We start from the raw sequence: 19,079 nt of genomic DNA, 5'->3' as shown, positions 1-19,079 counted from the left end.
AAAAAAAGGTTTATTTTGATTACGTGCTCTTATAGCCTTGTCGTAGTGTTACAATAGCTTGTGGTCCATCCGGCGGGGCATCTGACTTTGTGATTGTGAATCAACCTGATGGCATATATTTCTCGCAGTACACCAGATGTTGAGAAAAAAAACAGCCGAATCAACAGGGACAAAGGCAATAGCAAGGTTCAAACGAAAAAAAAACTGTAAGACAGAACTATAAATTTTGGAATAAACTTGTGCCCTAATTTATTTATCGGAGTTTAGACGGCAAGAAATCCAACCCGTGATTTTTCATGTTACATTGGGTATTAAAATCAAGCAATTTAAAAAAAAAACAAATTAACGCACCCAAAAATAAATTGTACCCCAGAGCAAAAGATGGTATAACGGCTATTGGGTATTAACATTTAGATAATCTGTCACCATTAGCCCCCCACAACCATAATTTTCAGACGAAAAAAAATCGATTTTGAAAATTTTTGGTCGAATTGTCGAAAATTTGTAAAATGTGATTAAGTCGGATCGTATATCAAAAAATTACCTCTGATATAGAGAAAACCGAGAAAACATTATGCTAAATTGATCAAATTTGAAAATTTTGGTCAATTTTGATGCAATTCTGAAAACTTTAGAAAATCAATACCGAATATTGATAAACCGTATATTCAAGCTTAAAACCGTCCATTTTACTGGATTACCGTTCCGTAATCAAGAATTTGCAAAAAATTGACCAAAATTTGAAAAAATTTGACAAATGCATCAAATTTTGACAAATTTGTCAAAAAAAAAATTCCAGCAAGAAGGTTCGTTAATTGAGTGAAACTTATTACACAGAAAAAGTTGTGAAAATTTTCACAACCTCCGGCCTACAAAAAATTATCGAATTCCCATAATTTTTTTCGTCGCTTGTTTATATACCGTTTTTCGTCCGCGTTCTTTTCGTTCTTCAACTTTACAATTCTCCGTTTTCCGTTTTTTTCAATAACGTCGCTCTCCCAAAACTTCGCTTTTCGTTTTCTTCACTACTTTTCCGATTTTGGATGTAGTATGTCATATGTGATGAAGTATGTTGTTGTTTTTGCTGTAGTATGTTGAGTAAGCTAGTATGCTGGTTTGTTGTTTAGGTCTTATAGCTTTCTAGGGTGTGACTTAAGTTTATTCTCGAGTTACGGCTGGATTGTCCTTTGACTTTTCGACTTTACTAATTTACTAGCCTTCCTGTTGTAGTACACTAATTTTTGCTGCTGTATGTTTGCGTGTAACTGTATGCTTGTTAGTTGGTTTGGTCTTTTGACTTCTAGGATGTGACTTAAGTTTATTCTCGAGTTACGGCTAGATTGTTTCTTCACTTTTCCAGCTTTCATAGACCACAAGAGCGCTGCATATTAATTAATTTTTGCTGTAGTTTGTTTAATATTGTTGGTATGCTGATCGGTTGTTTAGGTTTGATTATTGCTAGGGTGTGACTTAAGTTTGTTCTGGAGTTACGGCTATTAATTTCCTTGCTCTTTTCATCCTTTTAGTATACTACTATTTGCCGTAATTTAGTTTGTTATTTTCACATGTTAAGCCTCATAATGACTTGTGCTAGTTTGTCTCTTGCAGTAGCATCTCTCCTTCTCCCTAGGGTGTGACTTAAGTTTGTTCTGGAGTTACGGCTAGTTTGTTTGGTTGAGTTTGTTGCTGTGGTCTGCTAACATAGTGGTTCTCGACCTCCTCGCTCGCTGCGTAATCGTCTCCCGCCCGTTCCGACCCGCCTATCCGTTTCGTTGCGCGCTACTCGCTCAACGCCTCCGTTCTGCCCGTCTCGATTCTTCGTGCGTCGCTCGTTCAGTGTTTCCGTCCCGTCCGTTGCGTCGCCCGTTTACTACCCGCGTTTTCGCCAGTTCCGTTCCGTTCCCGGTTGCGTTGCGCGCCGTTCGCCCGTCCTTCCCGCCCCGTCCGCCTCGTTTCCCATTTCGTCGTGCTTCGTCCACCCAGTCCTCTTTCCCCGGTTGCCTGTGTTCCTGTTTAGTCTCACGTTGCTTTCAAGCACGTTAGACGCACTCTATAATTTCTTACTCACTTTCGCCGAGTAATTCATTACTCGGTAACTTCTTTTCTGCTCTTCGACGTCTTGATTATCAAGTCGTCGTCATTTGGGCTCGGTATAACCCTCATTCCACGTGTTTGGTTGAAAGTTACTCTACATTGATAAATTAGCCATTTCAATATCATGGCCGAACAGCAAGAAAAAATGAAAAAGCTCTTTAATGCAAGATCTAATCTAGAATCTGAGTTATGTAACATCCATAAGGACATCACAGATGCCATAGATCGTCAAGACAGGAAGGTTAAAGTTGAACGCTTGGTTTCTAAGTTGAAGGATGTCTTCAGTAAACTGGTGCAGAAGAATGAAGAACTATTTGACTTAGCCAGTAAAGCGGAGAACCCAGATTCAATTTACCCTGCCCTTGAGCATTGGTTGGATGATAAAGCCAAGAACAATGATAAATTCTTGCTTGCGGCTAGAAGCTATATTGACTCAGTTGCTGACCGAGACACCGTATGTGAGGGCGTTAATCCTCAAGGCCAATCTAAGAGAAGTTCACGCAGAACAACATCATCAATGTCTAGCCAGCGTAAACATGAATTTCTCATGGCAAAACTAAAACGCGAAGAGGCCGAGAAACAAGAACAAGCTGCCATGCGCCTCGCTAAACAAAAACACGAAATTGCCATGAGAAAAAAGGAGCTTGAAATACAAATGGAACAGATGGCACTTTAAGCATTGGAGGAAGACCACCGCCAGCGTGTTGCAGCAGCTAAATTAGATGAGGCTGATTTAATGGATAATCATTCATTGTTTAGTCACCACTCAAGTAAACTGAATTTGTTTAAAGACAGGGGATCAGATAGAAGTCAGGGACTTGTTCAGGATTGGGTAAATTCGTTTCCAGCAGGTAATTCAAGTGAGTTAAACTTTTCTCGTCCTGGTTCAGCAACCGCCGACCCTCCTGTTAAAGATACTTCCCCTAGTAATCCTCCAGAAAACCCAAGTAATGTTGCCGATAACTTACATCATCTTGAAATACTTTCTCAGTACACACGGCCAGGAGTTGCAATTTCTGTTGCCCAGCAGGAAGCTTTGTATCGGGAATATCTCCAGGCTCAACTGCAGCAATCACTCATTGATCAAAGGGCACATAGTCCCTCAGGCAGTGGTGACGTGAACCAAGTACCAGTCGACGTACAAAATGTCGCACTCCTACCACCTCAACCACCTATGCAACCTCCCCGGCCACCGACACCCGTTATGGCACCAACGAACTCCATTTTTGTACCTGATTTTTCAGCAAACCCACAGGTAAATCAGTTCTTGGGTCCAAAAAGCTCCAGTGTACCTTGTCAATTACATATGTCGAAGCCTCACAATCCGCAACAACAGAATCCACCTCAAAGTAGCATTACACACCAAACACAAATCCCTGTTGCCCATTCCCCGCATAAGGTCCCTCCACCTCTAAACCCACTCTTGAACCCAACTCCCGTAACCCCGTCTCAACAATTATTTAATCCTCAGCCTCCCGTGATTCCGTTGCCCATCCCAGCGAGCACAGCAACATACCTACCCGTCCCAAACATTCCACAGCAAAACTTTGTCCAATCGCCTCAAACCCGCCTGGTATCGTGTCCTACAGCACAAAAACCTCCCCTGAACTGTAACCTTGATCTAAACTTGTGGAGTTTTCCTCAGGATAAGCCCCCAAACGTAAACCAGGCGACAAATAATGCTACCATCTTCAAAAATGTTCAACCGTACCTACCCCCAAGCACAGCTAACCCTGCTATCAGCCATGCCACCTTGCAAATGAGTGCACAACATAATCCAAATAGCAACTACGCAGCTAACTGTAGCATCCCTATTAACCCCTTTAGTACAACTACTAACATCGCGCCACCTTTCGTCACGCCGGTTATACATCCAACATACGGGCATACTGCTCCAATACCATTGTGTTGGGGTGACCCACCGAATCCCACGCCTACAGCGCCAGCATCTGAAAATGCAAGCTTGATTAAGGCATTCACTGACGCCTTATCTAGCAAGAGGAATGACCCACTACCCGAATGGAAATTGCCACAATACAGTGGGGATCCTCTACAGTGGCACAAATGGTATGGTCAGTTTAAAAGCGCAATTGACTCTCAGTCCTTAACTGATGATGTAAAATTGACATACCTTAAGGCCCTCGTAACAGGTAAAGCTAAAACAGCTATAGCTGAGTTCGCCTACTGCGGCGCAATGTACAAAGACGCACTGAGGACCTTAGAACGTAAATTTGACCAACCACAGGCGGTTGTAAGTGCACATTTGGACAAACTCAGCAGCTTTCCACCACTGAAGATGCACAATAGCGATAACATCATTAACTACTCGGGGTGCATTTCAAGTCTTGTCGGGGTATTTAAATCGCTGTCATATGATTCGGATTTAAAGAGTGCTGCGCTTCTCAACACTGCCGTACAGAAGCTACCACCCAATATGACGGAGTCATGGTCACTCTTCACGGTCAAAAAGCATTGGGTGAAACCTACTCTTCTTGATTTCAACGATTGGTTAAAAGAGGAGGCCGAAGCGCACGATTTAATGAAGAATACCGCAACTAAAGCAAGGACTGAGGATACCAACAACTCAGTAACAAGATCAAAAGCTGCTTCAAAGGCATTTGCTGCAAATACGCAACAGAAGAGTAACCCTAAGATGCAACAGAGATCTCCGTCAACATCAATCTCTAGTTGCATTGTATGCGAAGGCAGCCACCGGTTGTGGGAATGCCGTGTCTTTAAGGAAAAGACCCCCACGCAGCGAGCCAAGGCCGTGGCTGAGGAAAAGCTCTGTTTCTCTTCTTTGCGTGATAAACACATGTTTAGGCAATGCCCAAGTCCCCGTAAATATGGGAAAGATGGTTGCAACAGCTCCCATAACACCTTACTTCATGGAGCTGAAAGGGTTTTTCCAGCTAAACCCTCAACAAACAAGAACATCGATACTTCGAAGTCGAACGCAGGTACAAGTAGGCCATCTACTGCTCAACAGCAAACAAGCAAAACAACCACTTTGTCTTCCGTGACGGATGTCAAAGGCCTCCTTCAGGTCACGAAACTGAAAGATACCAATTCTTCTGGTACCAGTACTACGGCGTTGGTTTTATGCGATACCGCTTGCAGTAACTCTTGGGTGTCCGATAGTCTCGCAGCTAGACTCGGTTTGCAGGGTACCGCATTAAAACTGACCGTCAACGGTATAAACACGGAAGAACTCATAGACACAAAGGTGGTTCAATTGACTGTGACACCTCATAAAGACCAAGACTTCGAAGCTTTCACTGTGCGTCCCTACGTGAGGGAAACATTAAACGTAGGTTTTGACATCATTGACGTCAAGTCCATGCAAGAAACTTACCCACATTTGGCAGTTCTAGATCCAGTAAGATATAGCTATGGAGAAATTGAGATGATACTTGGACAGGATGTCTACCATGCCATCCGCCCGTTAGAGTTTTTTTCAGCCGACGAAAAGCGCTCAACGTTTGCTGTCCGCTTGCCCATAGGTTGGGTTTTAAGTGGCCCACTCCCCTCAAATTCAAGTTTAGTCTAGACGTGTTTCAAAGCCAATATTGAACAGGATTTTGAATTAGCTTGTCAGGTTAAATCTTGGTATGATATGGAATCGTACGGCGCGTTCAAGCAAGTTGACCCACGATCCGCAGCGGATGCTCGCGCGCAGGAAATACTTGAAACAACAACTTTCCATAACGGCCAAAGATACGATGTCGGTTTGTTATGGGCTGATGACAACGTCCAGCTCCCGAATAACTACTTTTCATCACTGGTACAGATCAAGTCTCTCGAAAAACGGCTCTCGAGGGATACATCATTGAAAGAAAATTATGCTAATACCATCCGTGAAGACTTGGAAAAAGGTTACTTGATTACAGTCCCTGATGCTCACAAGGTCGAGCAGCGGTCGGATAAAGAGTGGTACCTACCACATCAACCCGTAATCAACCCGAACAAACCGGGGAAACTGCGTAGGGTATTAAACGGTGCAGCAAAATTTCACGGTACTTCTTTGAATAAATCTTTGCTCACTGGCCCCGGCCTGCTCCAAAACCTAATCCATGTACTGCTTAGGTTCCGTCAACATCAATTTGCCGTGTCCGCAGATATCGAGGGTATGTTCCTCCAAGTGGGTGGCCCTGATTGGGACCAGCCATCACTGCGTTTTTTGTGGCGGGAGGACCCCACAACAAATGTTGTAGTGTATCAATACACGCGCCATATATTCGGGGCTAAAGACTCTCCCACATGCGCTAACTACGCACTGAAACGCACGGCCCGAGACAATGTTAATCAGTACCCGGAAACAACCAAAGCCGTCCTAGAAAACTTCTACATGGACGATTACTTGGATTCGGTGGAGTCACCTGAGAGGGCTCTCAAAAGATCGAAGGAGTTGGTACATCTTCTCCATCTAGGTGGGTTCAAGCTTACTAACTTTGTAAGCAATGTACCAAATCTGGCTGATCGAATTGATGGGTCAACTCAGTCTACCGAACCAAAAGTAATTGCCTCATCTATGGAGGATTCTTCGCACGTGCTTGGGTTGAAATGGGATCACAAGAATGATACTCTAGTTGTGAGTCGGGGTACCTCCAGTACAGTAACTAAGTCTTTAACACAACGCTTGGTATTGAGCCTAGTGTCTAAGGTGTTTGATCCCATCGGCCTAGTGGCACCATTTACTGTTGGTGCCCGATTGTTACTGAAGGACATCTGGCGTGTCAGCGGGCAATACTGGGATGAAGAATTACCAAAAGACACTGTTGAAAGGTTCCTCGAATGGAGTGTAGAACTACCAAGCTTGCAGAAATCACTATACCGAGGAGCTTCTTTTCAGGAAACTTTAAACACCTGGAACTACACATGTTTGGCGATAGTTCCCAAGAGGTCTTCAGCGTTGTTGCAATTCTCCGAGCTCAAGTAAACACTTCTAGGGGCCAAAAACAGAGCTTGCATTTGTCCTGGGTAAAGCTCGTGTAGCACCTATGAAGGTGCTACACGAGAATGAAGGTGCTGACAATTCCAAAGCTAGAGCTGCAAGCTGCTTTACTGTCCGCTCGGTTGAAACAAGATATCTGTCGAGCCCTTACTGTGCATGTCAACAAAGTTTATATGTGGACCGACAGCACTACTGTCTTGCAGTGGCTCAACTCCACAAGCAAGCAGCCAATATTTGTTGCAAACCGCGTATGCGAGATTTTAGAACACACTAGTGTTGACGAATGGAACCACGTTGCCTCAAGCGATAATCCAGCAGATGCCGGTACTCGTGGTATGTCCGCTGAGGTTTTGCAATCAAGTAGCTGGTGAGGGTTCCAGATTTCTTAAGAACCAGGGAATTCCCGTTCGAACCAAGCATAGAAGTAGTTAAAAACATCAAGTTGGTATATTAACTAAGGAAACTGACGAAACCAATACATCATTGGCCGCATCCGTAACCAAGTCAACTAAGGAATCGCCCCCGCAACTAATTCCCTTCGATAAGTACAGTTCTTATCAGAAGTTGCTACGGATAACAGCGTACGCACTCCGCTTGTTACCTTCTCACGAATGTTACCGTAACGTCGATGGTAGCATCATAGACCCCACGGAGCTTGACGAAGCCGAGCGTCATCTCCAGTATCTTGTGCAAGGGGAGTCATTCAATGCAGAGAGAAAAGATCTTCTCGAAAACAAACCCGTTAAACGGAGTAGCCGTATTGCCCCGTTTTATCCCTTTTATTGGGCCAAACCGTCTAATCCGATCGGCAGGCCGCATCAAGCGGTTGGTCCAAGTTGACTTTGATGTAAAACATCCTATCGTTCTGGACGCACGCCATGCATTTGTAAAGTTGTTCCTCAGTCACACCCACGTTAAACATCATCATCAGGGTATTGATTACTTGCGGGCAAAAGTACAAGAACGTTATACCATCCTTAAATTACGCTCCTCACTACGTTCCATTTAATCTAACTGCCTTACGTGCAGGATGTTCCGCGCTGCCAGTATTCAACCCATCATGGCTGAGCTCCCAGTAGAAAGACTCGCATACCAGTCTCCTCTCTTCACGAACACCGGGGTCGACTACTTCGGCCCGTTTTACGTTACTGTACGTAGGACTACCGAGAAGAGGTGGGGTGTCCTCTTCACATGCTTAACTACTCGTGCCGTTCATGTTGAAATCGTTCCGTCCATGGACGCCAGTTCGTGTGTAATGGGAGTGGAGCGGTTCGTCTCCCGTCGGGGTACACCAGCCATTATTTGGTCAGACAATGGAACTAACTTTGTTGGCACGGAAAAAGAACTACGCGAGAACATCGAAAAGTGAAACACCATCAACATCGCTGTGGAACTTGCCCACAAAGGCATCAAGTGGAGGTTCAACCCGCCCAGTGCGCCACACCAGAGTGGCATCTGGGAGAGGCTAGTACGTAGTTTCAAGCGCGTACTTTACACAATCCTTGGAACACGTCGCCTCACAGATGAGGTTTTAAATACCACTTTTTGTCTGGTCGAACATGCACTTAATTCGAGTCCGCTAACGCCCGTAAGCGCCGACCCGTCTGACCTAGGCGCATTAACACCTAATCACTTTCTCCTCGGTAACCAAGCACGTAGTCTTCCTTCCATCATGGGCGTAGATGAGTTTGGTCACCGTAAACGTTACGCCCGCGCGCAGTCCTACGCTAACGCTATTTGGTCTCGTTGGATCAAAGAATACGTACCGGCGCTGAACCGACGTTCCAAGTGGCCGACGCCTGCCGACCATCACCTTAAGACCAGTGACTTGGTTTGGGTAGTTGAAGAGATCAACCCGAGGGGTTACTACCCCACTGCTCGGATCACTGAACTCCGTTACGGTTCTGACAGCGTCGCACGCTCCGCCGTATTGCGCACGTCCTCCGGATCGCTCGTTCGCCCGCTTGTAAAAATAGTACCAATTCTCCCAGCATCTTCTTCTGGGCCGGAGGATGTTAGTAACTAAATAAATCTAAGCGAGAATATTAACCAATCAGAATCGAGTATTTAAATTACGTATAGAATTGCGTCTAATATACACAAAAAGTTCCGGAAAAGTTCGTATAACCTAATTTTAAGTAAATAATACCATGATATGTATCGAATAAGGCGGTTTTAGGCTTAATATTTTTAGGTTCTCTAGACGATTGTTGATCGATTATGAACTGATTCTGACGTCAATGACATCAGACAAAAAACCAGTAAAAGAGCATAAAAAAAACCTTGCCGTCTAAACTCTCACTTGTTGCTATGTACGAACTATACTTAATACGTTTTTTTATAGCATCTACGTTGTCTTATTGATGCTTGCTTGAAAGAAAATACGTTGACTTATATAAGATAACGAATTGAAACTTTGAAACGGTAGACTGTTTGAATACCTTGTCAGCTATAGAGAGAGAGAGAGAAAGATGTGAAAAAAGTTGTGACTTCGTGACAGCTTTCATTTTCTTGTGAGACCTGAATGGAGTTGATCAACTTTACTATGTGATATCTGACAAATTATTGTTACTTATTACCAGAGAATCATAAGTAGGCCGCAGACCACTAGCCTAGGACATAAATGGAGCAAAAATTGGTTTGGAAACTGGATTATAACTTTGAGTAATGTTGCAACAAAAAATGAATTTTAACTTCACAAAATTAGGGCTCGTAATTTACTTTTAACGTTCAGTATAAAATGTTTCAAGCTCATGACTTTTCAGACTAGCACATTTGTGTTCATCGAACAAGTGTTTTTGTCCAATCAGTTTTTAGATTTATTGATTTATAGTGGTAACTTACATATCTCGTTGCTCGATAAGTGCCCACTTACCCAAAAGCCTTTGCTCTGTTACACAGAAAAAAACTTTACTGATTTCTTAATCAATTGTAAAAATAAAAGTTGAAAAAAAAAAGAAAAATAATTTACATTTTTCATACCTACAAACCGTTTGATGGAAAACTGCAGAAATGTAAAAATCATGGTTACGTTTACTCCTGCTTGTTTTCCACTTCACTGATCCTCAGTCGTTGTCTTTAAAATTTGTTTCGCAGATCTTAATTTTTCGTGAAAATGAATGAAACAGGAAAATTAAATCAGCTAGCACCCCGTAAAACTAGGATCTTGCTATTCTTTTGGGGCTCAGCAGGCAAAAAATTGCGTTCATCAAATATTTGTTATGCGAAAAAAATGTTCAATCCCACGCGTGAACAAAATTTTTTGCGAACGAGTGTATCTGATATGCTCTGAACAATTTCTCAATAATTAATTTACAATTGTCACTCAAAAAGTAGAAATATAATATTATCAAATGGACACCACTCAATCCCTAATCGGAATGGAAAAAAACTACCAATGAAATTAAAAAGTCTCAATATATTGGCCTTTAACCTGAAGAATTTTGTGGTATGATCGAATTCAAGCATAAAAAGGCTTCATTATCTTCTATTTTATGCTTAAGAAATCTTCGTATAATTGGTTTATTCGTTATTACACTAAATTAGAAATCATCAAGGTTACTTTCGCAAGCAGTTATTAAAAGGGTATTTTCACAGTTCATGGTTAGCAAGCACTGTACTTCGGTTATGTGACAAAAGCGTTCAGCATACAGCTCATTCGTATAGGTTATATTTCCCTGCAGTAACTTTGTATCAAGTTTCAACCAATTGTTACCTCTGAAACAACCGACAGCTGAGGTTGTGAGTCAGCAGCCGTATTCAATGACATAAATGATCCCCAGGCTAGCAAACTGGTTTTGCGTACCGGAGCTGTATTTTCGATCTAAATTGATTATGTTTTGCAGAAACCAAATTAAAAATTTTTTTTTCTCGTTTCTAGAGCTCTTTATTGGCTCAATAGTAATCATTTCCACAAACTTTGTTTGAGAACAACTCATGAAAAGAATGATTAATTATTTCAAAAACACGGAATATTGAAATTTGTTCAACAAAACTGAAGATAAACGGAAATTGACAGCTTTGAAATGATGATGAAGTTGATATGAATAACGTCAATTTTACTCTCGATTTTACTCTGACTAACAGCGAAGTAGCTGTACACTGTGGAGGAGAACTTTCTCAAAAATCGATCCTCAGATTTGCCGTCAGTCTGTATTTGGAAAAAAAGAAATTACCGTTAAAATTACCAAATAAAGTTGCGGTCCAGCTTTAATATGAAAGATAAGGAAGAAATTGCGAAAATTGGAAAATTATGTTGATAAATTGTTTCTAGATACTATTAAATTTTATTCTATTAAATTCTATCCAGATTTCAGTTACTCTATTAAACACTATTCAAGATTAGATTTTATTTAAGAGTCTTTTGAAGATTCCATTGAATCTTCAGTTAATCTTTTGATATTGTGTGGTTGAGATGTAAAAATTTATCCATAATTCGTAGCTCCAAATAAAAATATAACTTTGGTTAAAAGAGGGATTTTTGTAAGCTTACCTCAGTTGTGACTTGAACCTCTCCTTGTCTGCTTCTTTGTCTGATCCATCTGAAACAACAGACACTAAGCATATAATAAATATGTTATCAATTATTGCTCGCTATAGTATGTATCTATAGTATAAGTTCAATGATTTAAATAGATAGACTTTAGAAGTTGTTTCTAACAGAAATTATCCTCAAAATTTATCATCCACAATCTGTATATTTTTGGCAACTCGCAATTTCATAATCTAATTTTTTATTAAATTTTTACGCCATGTTTTGTTAATTTTTTGGCGATACACCACTAGCTGATCCAAATGCGCCCATTGATGCTCTAAATTGGATACATGTCAAGAGTTAGCGATGTCTCATCCACCGAAAAGAATTTACAATTTACTATTTCTTCCTTCCCGGGTCGAGCGTTCTTTTTTTTAAAGAAATTTTTCAATCTTTAGTTCACTAATCTTAAAATCTTTAGATATTTCAACAAAAGTTCAGATTATTAGTCCACTGTTTCGAGACTCCTGAAAAATGTTGGAATAATGGCGGAAAAAAGTTTTTTCTTTTCTTTTCTATTCTTACCACCATTTTTTCTAAAGCGGATAACTCGACCCGGATTTTTACATGAGTGCATATAACCTTCTCCTTCTGCACAAGTGGTATGTCTTCTCAGCGGGCGAGTAGTTGCCCACAGTTGCTTCCACACAGTACTCCCACCCCTCGTCATCCACTGCCCTGTTCAGGTCTATCCTCCATTCCTCGTCCCAGTTCCACCCCTCAGGACACGCCATGTCATCACGTGATTGGGCTGTAGGATCATTTCTCTGCAAACAATAATAAACATCGAGAAAGTTGGTCCAAGAACTTATGACAGTGCCAACTGAAATCAGTTCTAAAATGGAATCATTTTTACTGCCATTCTTTTAGTGTAGCTTAAAAAGCATACTAAAATATGGTAAATCTTGCCAAGATCTTGTCAATAAAGTGTGCTGAAAAAAATAAAATGCAGGATCATCTGAACTTAATATCAGAGTTTGATTAACAGTTACATTAAGTGTTATACCCAATAGCTCTAAATGGTCTACTAAATAAGCTATTGAGTTTGGGTTAAATCTTGGTAAATACGGGTATTCTGAAAAATGCCAAATTGCGTATATGGCATTGAATAATGGTTCCTGAAACCTATTCAAACATGCTTAAAATCCTCACGACGTCAGTCCAAGCATGTGGAGCTGGACCCCACTTTCCTCCAGGGTTGCGGCTCTCATTCTCGAACACATCATCCAGAAACTGCGAGTGATGTGCGTCGGTGTCAAATGAGTGACTCATCTCTGGGGAGATGAACCAGTCACCCGCCCAGGACCACCCCTTGGGTGCTACGAATTTCTCTTTCTGCAGTTTGTATTGGCCGTGTTCGTCTGAGTACATTGGTCGGGTTAGACCAGTAGTGGTCCATTTGCCCAGAAGTGATACTTGATTTTCGTACTGAAACCATAGAAATTTGTAATAATGACGCGAATTGGTTTTCACGTTATTTTCTTGGTTTTCACGTTATTTCGGATCTGTATACCTCAGTTACAAAACATTTGCCTTTATACAGCAAATTATTTCGTCAATTTATTAGCACATACTCTCGTGGTTGCAAATAATATGCACCCAACAAGCTTGGGTCACAAACGGTATATATTCTGTTGTTAATGCTTTGTTTCATCTCTTTCGATGTTTGAATCAACAATTACTAATTTTTTAGCATGATGACAAATAAAAATGCACCTGTTGCAGTAAAAGGCTGAAAAAACAATCTTCATTTTCTCACGTGGAGAGAATTTGAGAATCTCCGCGAAAAAAGTATTATAACGAGTAACAATTTATGATCCGATTAGACATATCAGCGCACAGGGGGTGGGCGCGTATTATTAGTAACATGTAGACAGTATACGAGTACCGTTTCTCCGAAGACCTCAACATCAGCATCAGTGTGTATAGTGTGCCACTGAGGTGACTGGCTCTCAAGTCCAAACCACAGTCTCAGTCTGATCTCAGCACTGATCTTGGTTTTCTGCTCTTCTTCCAGATCTACTCCTGGGAACTGCACGGCATAAATAGAACAGTTTACAACTAAGACATCGTAAACATAAACAATAGAGTACTTTGCCTTCAGACTCTATTCTGTTAATGCATTTTTGAAAGTCTAATTAATCCGAACAAGCCATTTTTTCCAATGTTTTGATGGAGTGCTGTTTCACATACAAAGCACCGTTAAAATTAACTTCAAGAGCTCTATACTTGCCAGTAATTTTTTTTAAATGAAAATTATGAAACCATAGGCGTCTGGCTCATTGGTCTCGAAAACAAGGAAGAGGCAGGGTAGCACTGATGATACTCAACTATTGCTTAGAAAACCTAGGGTGAAAAGAAAGTTAAATCTATGAAAAACTCAGAAAATTACGAACACATGATCAAGGAATACAAAAACAGCACTTTGTGCTGATTTCGCGCCTGCCAAGCATTTTCAGTGCGCTGCATATTTGAATAATAGGGGAATTCTTAGACCCAACCACTCCCGCTACTGATACTAACCAACATTTAAGGAAACAATATGTACGTTTTCAGACTTTTTTTGCACCTGATTAAAAACTGTCAGCTATTGTGCGTGTTAAGAAGAAAATGAAAAAATTATTAAACAATCAGAATAAAGCCACGATATGTATCGATTAAGGTGGTTTTCGGATTAATATTTTTAGGTTTTCTAGACAAATGCTGATTGATTATGAACCGATTTTGACGTCAATACTATCAGACAAAAACCTGTAAAAGAGCATCAAAAAAACCTTGCCGTCTAAATTTCACTTGTTGTCGCGATCGGACTAATGCTTACAATATATATATTGAATGAATTGAATCTTCGAAAGAGTGTTTCGCACCTTTACATTGGTGCCGCTCCTTAATGAGCAGCCTTTGTTTGAATAAAATTATTAAATAGATATCTGGTATGCTAGACTAAACGCTTAGAATATCCTAATCTGAGAGCTGTTATTTGTTATACCAATTGTCTGAAAATGGCCCCCGTGGACCCATTTATATCATCTCAGGCGGCGGTCAACTTCATGCTGGACAATTTTGAACACGAGAATGCCTGTTTCCTAGCTGAAAGAGTACATGCTGAAATAAACTTTGAAGATATTCTGAAGCTGTTGGCCTTGTGCTTCTACCGCAATGAAAAGTCCTGCAAAGCCTATCAGAGAACAACGACCACCACAACAGCTCATCCTTCAAGTTTCTTCTAGCTCAGTGTTGTTTACAAACAAAAAAAAACAAGAAGCAAATGATTCATGTTTTAGACACCATCAATTGGGCAAATTGAGAAGCTATGGATCAATAGATAATGGAGACAGGTGGCCAAATGGTGAATAGATAACAAAAAAAAATCAAAGCATGGTAAATTTGTGACAAATGCTAAGAATGTATGTTGAACTTCGAAAACGTATTTTTTTGATGTCTTGAGTCGATTGAACTGAATACTTCCACGGCATGTCTAAACCCCATCCTCCACGGAGAAAACTTGAAATTACAATTGTTGATTCTAAAAGGTTCACCACATTGAAAAAAGTGTTTTATAAAGCAATAGGTCACCATTAACCCCAATACAAACATAATTTTGAGACAAAAAAAATCAATTTTGGAAAATTTTGGTCAAGTTGGTTTAATTTGAAAAAAAAACTGATTACGGTGGTTTTGTATATCAAAAAACATCTGATATAGAAAAAATGGAGACAACATTATTAAAAATTGTTCAATTTTGAAAAATTTTGGTCAATTTTAATGCAATTCAAAAAAACAGTAAAAATCAATATTGAATATTGATAATAATATTTTCAGGCCTTAAAAACCGTCCAGTTTAGTAGATTACCGTTCGGTATTTAAAAAATGTGCAAAAAAATTACCAAAAAGAGAAACAAAATGGGACAGAAGTATAAATTTTTGACAAATTTGTCAAAGATCGGTTTTACAACTAGAAGGTTTGACAATTGAGTGTGAGTGACAAGCAAAGACACAAAAAATCGTGAAAAACAATCACAACCTCTTGTCTACAGGCAAAAATGTCGATTTCCCACAATTTTTACTGTGAAACCAAGAGAACATCAGGATATCGAAACTTTTACCAACAACCCTTACGTTGAAGAGAGTCTGAACGTGGGCTCAGATATAATTGATGTAAAGGCCCTGCAGGATTTATCGAAGCCTGAAATCATTAAAATCTATCGAAGTTGCTTTAATGGACCCTTTGAAAATATAAAATTGCAAGTTCGCTAACAGTTCCCAGGACTTTTTTAGTGCCATCGCATTCTTGGACAACTCCCAAGGGGGAGGAAAAAACAGAGCTTAACTTTGTTTTGGGGAAAACCCACGTGGCCTCAATGAAAGTAACGACTGTTCCAAAACTCGAAGTACAATAAGCTCTACTTATCGCTCGATTGAAAAGAGAAATTAAACAAGTGCTTACTGTACAATTTAACCAAGTTATAGCTATTCATTGAGACCGACAGCACGACCGTTCTTCAATGGATAAATTCTATTGAAAAGCAACCAATCTTCGTTCCAAACCCCGTTTGCAAAATTTTGGAGTCTGACCAGCGCTGACCAATGGAATTTTCTCGCAACTATGGATAACCCAGCCGACGATGGTACGCCTGAAATGTCTGCTGAAGTTTTAAAAACGAAGCAGTTCGGTCAAAGGTTTTCATTTCTCAAGTAATTCACGTTTCCCATTCGTACCAAACAAACACGTCATTAATAACATCAAGACTGGCGTCAAAAAAGAAGTCACTATAGAAGACAATGTATTTTTGGCTACATGTTTTAAAAAACTTACAACTTTCTTACGCTTGTCATTCCCACTTGATAAGTTTAGTTGGTATCAAAAGTACGTGCATATTGCCGCATATGCTTTCCGTCTTTTGCTGAAACAGACCGACTACCGTAACCTCGAATTTAGTGTTATTGACCCTACTGAGCTTGACAAAAACGGGCGAGCGTCATTTTCATGTCCAGTACTTGGTGCCAGTAGAGTCTTTTGAAACCGAAAGGAGGGACCTTTTGGACAATAATTCTGTTAAAATGAGCAGCCGAATTGCTCCACATTCACCGTTCCTTAGTACAAATGGACTTATACGTTCCGTGGGCCGCATCAAGTGGTTAATGGAAATTGGACTTAACGTTATGTACCCATCATCCGTTTGTAAAACTGAACACACCCGCGAAAAGTACTACCATCCGTGCGTTGAATACCTAAGATCAATTGTAATGGAATACTATACAGTAATCAAACTTAGTTCAACTTTGCGTTCCATCAAAGCACACTGTCTGAGATGCCAAGAATTTGCACACTGTCTGAGATGCCAAAGTTGTAACCATGCAACCAATCATGTCTGACCTACCTAAAGAGAGACTTGCTTACCAGTCTCCTCCCTTCATCAACAAGCGCGTTGACTGCTTTAGACCATTTTATTTAACTGTCCGCAGTACTACTACTGAAAAAAGGTGGGGATTCGGATTCCTCTTCTCCTGTACTACAACTTGCGCCGTCCATGTTGATATAGTTTCATCCAAGGACACCAGTTCTTGTGTTATAGACAAATGAGCGGTTTGTGTCACGTGGGGTTTCACCTGCCATGATTTGGTCTTACAACAGCACCAACTTCATTGGAACGGAGAAAAATCTCCGGAAAAGTATTGAAAAGTGGAACGTTGTCAACATTGCAGCTGAGCTCACATGTATAAAGTGGAGGTTCAATCCACCCAGAGCAACATCAGGGTGGTGTCTGAAAAGAATTTGGTACGCAGCTGAAAGTGCGTGTTGTTTGCTATTCTTGGCACCCGTCGCCTCACGGAAGAAGCGCTGCATTCTACTTTTTGTTTTGTTAAACATAAACAAAAACTTTATCTTCGCCATTCTTACTTATCCACTTCTTACAGGTATAAAACATTAAAAGAATACTGTTGGATAAGTTATCGAATAATCCAGTCAGACCGCTTCTTAAGGTGGAAGAAAACTTTCCTGTTCTTTATCAACCATTAAAGAATCGGACTTAAAAAAGAGAAAACATCACAAATCGAAAAAAAGGCCCACACTTGGAAAAATAAACAAAACGTATGAAAATAAATGAATGCAAAAACAATGTATGAATTTTTTGCTTTTCTGATCCTGAAAAAACTAAAGTATGATCGTAATGTTTCTACTCGTATAAATATTCAAATGTTAGATGGTGGTGTCTGAAAAGAAGTTGGTACGCAGCTGAAAGTGCGTGTTGTTTGCTATTCTTGGCACGCGTCGCCTCACGGAAGAAGCGCTGCATTCTACTTTTTGTTTTGCATGCTCACAATTTGCGTCCTTTAACACCCGTAAGTGCTGATCCGTGCAATTTGAACGCTCTAACGCCAAACCACTTTCTTTCAGGAGAATACGTATGCCGTCTCTTGTCGGCAATAATGAGTTCGACCATCGTAAACGTTACGCCCGTTCGCAGACATACGCTAATGCGATCTGGTCCCGTTGGATCAGAGCGTACTTGCCGACGCTGAACCGAGGCTCTAAGTGACAGAAGCTTGTCGAGCAACACCTTGAGACCGGTGACTTGGTTTGCAGAGTTAAGGAAACCAACCCTAGGAGTTACTACCCTACCACTCGGATTGTAGAACTCCGTTAGGGCTCCAATAGCGTCGTGCGTTTCACCTTTTTACGTACGTCGACCGGTTCACTCGTCCGCTCGCTTGTAGAATTTGTACCATTTTTCCAACATCTTTTTTGTCCGGGCCAGAGGATGTGTTGAAGTAAAAGAAAAAATATTAACGAATCAGAATCGAGCATTTGAATTCGAATCTAATAGCGTATAAAAGTTTCCAATATACGTAGAAATTTCCAAAAAAGTTCATTTAATTTAATTGGAATTAAATACATCCACGATATGTATCGATTAAGGTGGTTTTTGGCTTATTTTTAGGTTTTCTAGAAAATTGTTGACTGATTATGAACCGATTTTGTCGTCAATAACATTAGATAAAAAACCTCTAAAACAGCATTAAAAAACCCTGCCATCTAAGCTTCACTTGTTGTCTCGATCGTACTAATGCTTACACTATATATTTATATATATTGAAGATATTTATACAAATTTATACACATTTTTATATATTGAATGAATTGAATCTTCGAAAAAGTGTTTTGCACCTTTACAGTGCGGTATAAATTTAGCAATCATCCAAGCTAATTTGCTGAAGGAACCTTATAAACGCAAGAAAAACCCTTTGGGGATATAATTTGGGCGCCCAATCACAGGTAACCAGTGAACATTTTTGGAAATAATATGCAAGTTCTGTAACATTTTTGATTATTTGAGATGATAAAAGCCAACCTGAGGCAAAGATGAAGATTTAAACCTAAATTTTAATTTTGTTAAACATAAACAAAAACTTTATCTTCGCCATTCTTAATTATCCACTTCTTACAGGTATAAAACATTAAAAGAATACTGTTGGATAACTTATCAAATAATC

The 19,079-nt window shown here is 40.2% G+C and overlaps 1 protein-coding gene across 1 annotated transcript in view; it reads right to left on the bottom strand.

Annotated features, from left to right (window-relative positions):
* The window catches only part of LOC142344770 (myoferlin-like), a 73,277-nt gene that overhangs the window by 37,627 nt on the left and 16,571 nt on the right, over positions 1 to 19,079 (bottom strand). The window contains exons 15-19 of the mRNA XM_075396687.1: positions 13,471 to 13,614; positions 12,735 to 13,010; positions 12,165 to 12,349; positions 11,541 to 11,589; positions 9,924 to 9,938 (exon numbers count right to left, since the gene is read on the bottom strand). Of these exons, the coding sequence (XP_075252802.1) occupies positions 9,924 to 9,938; positions 11,541 to 11,589; positions 12,165 to 12,349; positions 12,735 to 13,010; positions 13,471 to 13,614 (669 nt within the window). The remainder of the gene's footprint in view (positions 1 to 9,923; positions 9,939 to 11,540; positions 11,590 to 12,164; positions 12,350 to 12,734; positions 13,011 to 13,470; positions 13,615 to 19,079) is intronic.

Source organism: Convolutriloba macropyga, chromosome 8 (assembly GCF_964194025.1).
Source record: "Convolutriloba macropyga chromosome 8, txConMacr16.3, whole genome shotgun sequence".
Lineage (NCBI taxonomy): Eukaryota > Metazoa > Xenacoelomorpha > Acoela > Convolutidae > Convolutriloba > Convolutriloba macropyga.
Note: the sequence above shows the minus strand (reverse complement) of the source record. Positions and strands in the feature narration are given on the sequence as shown.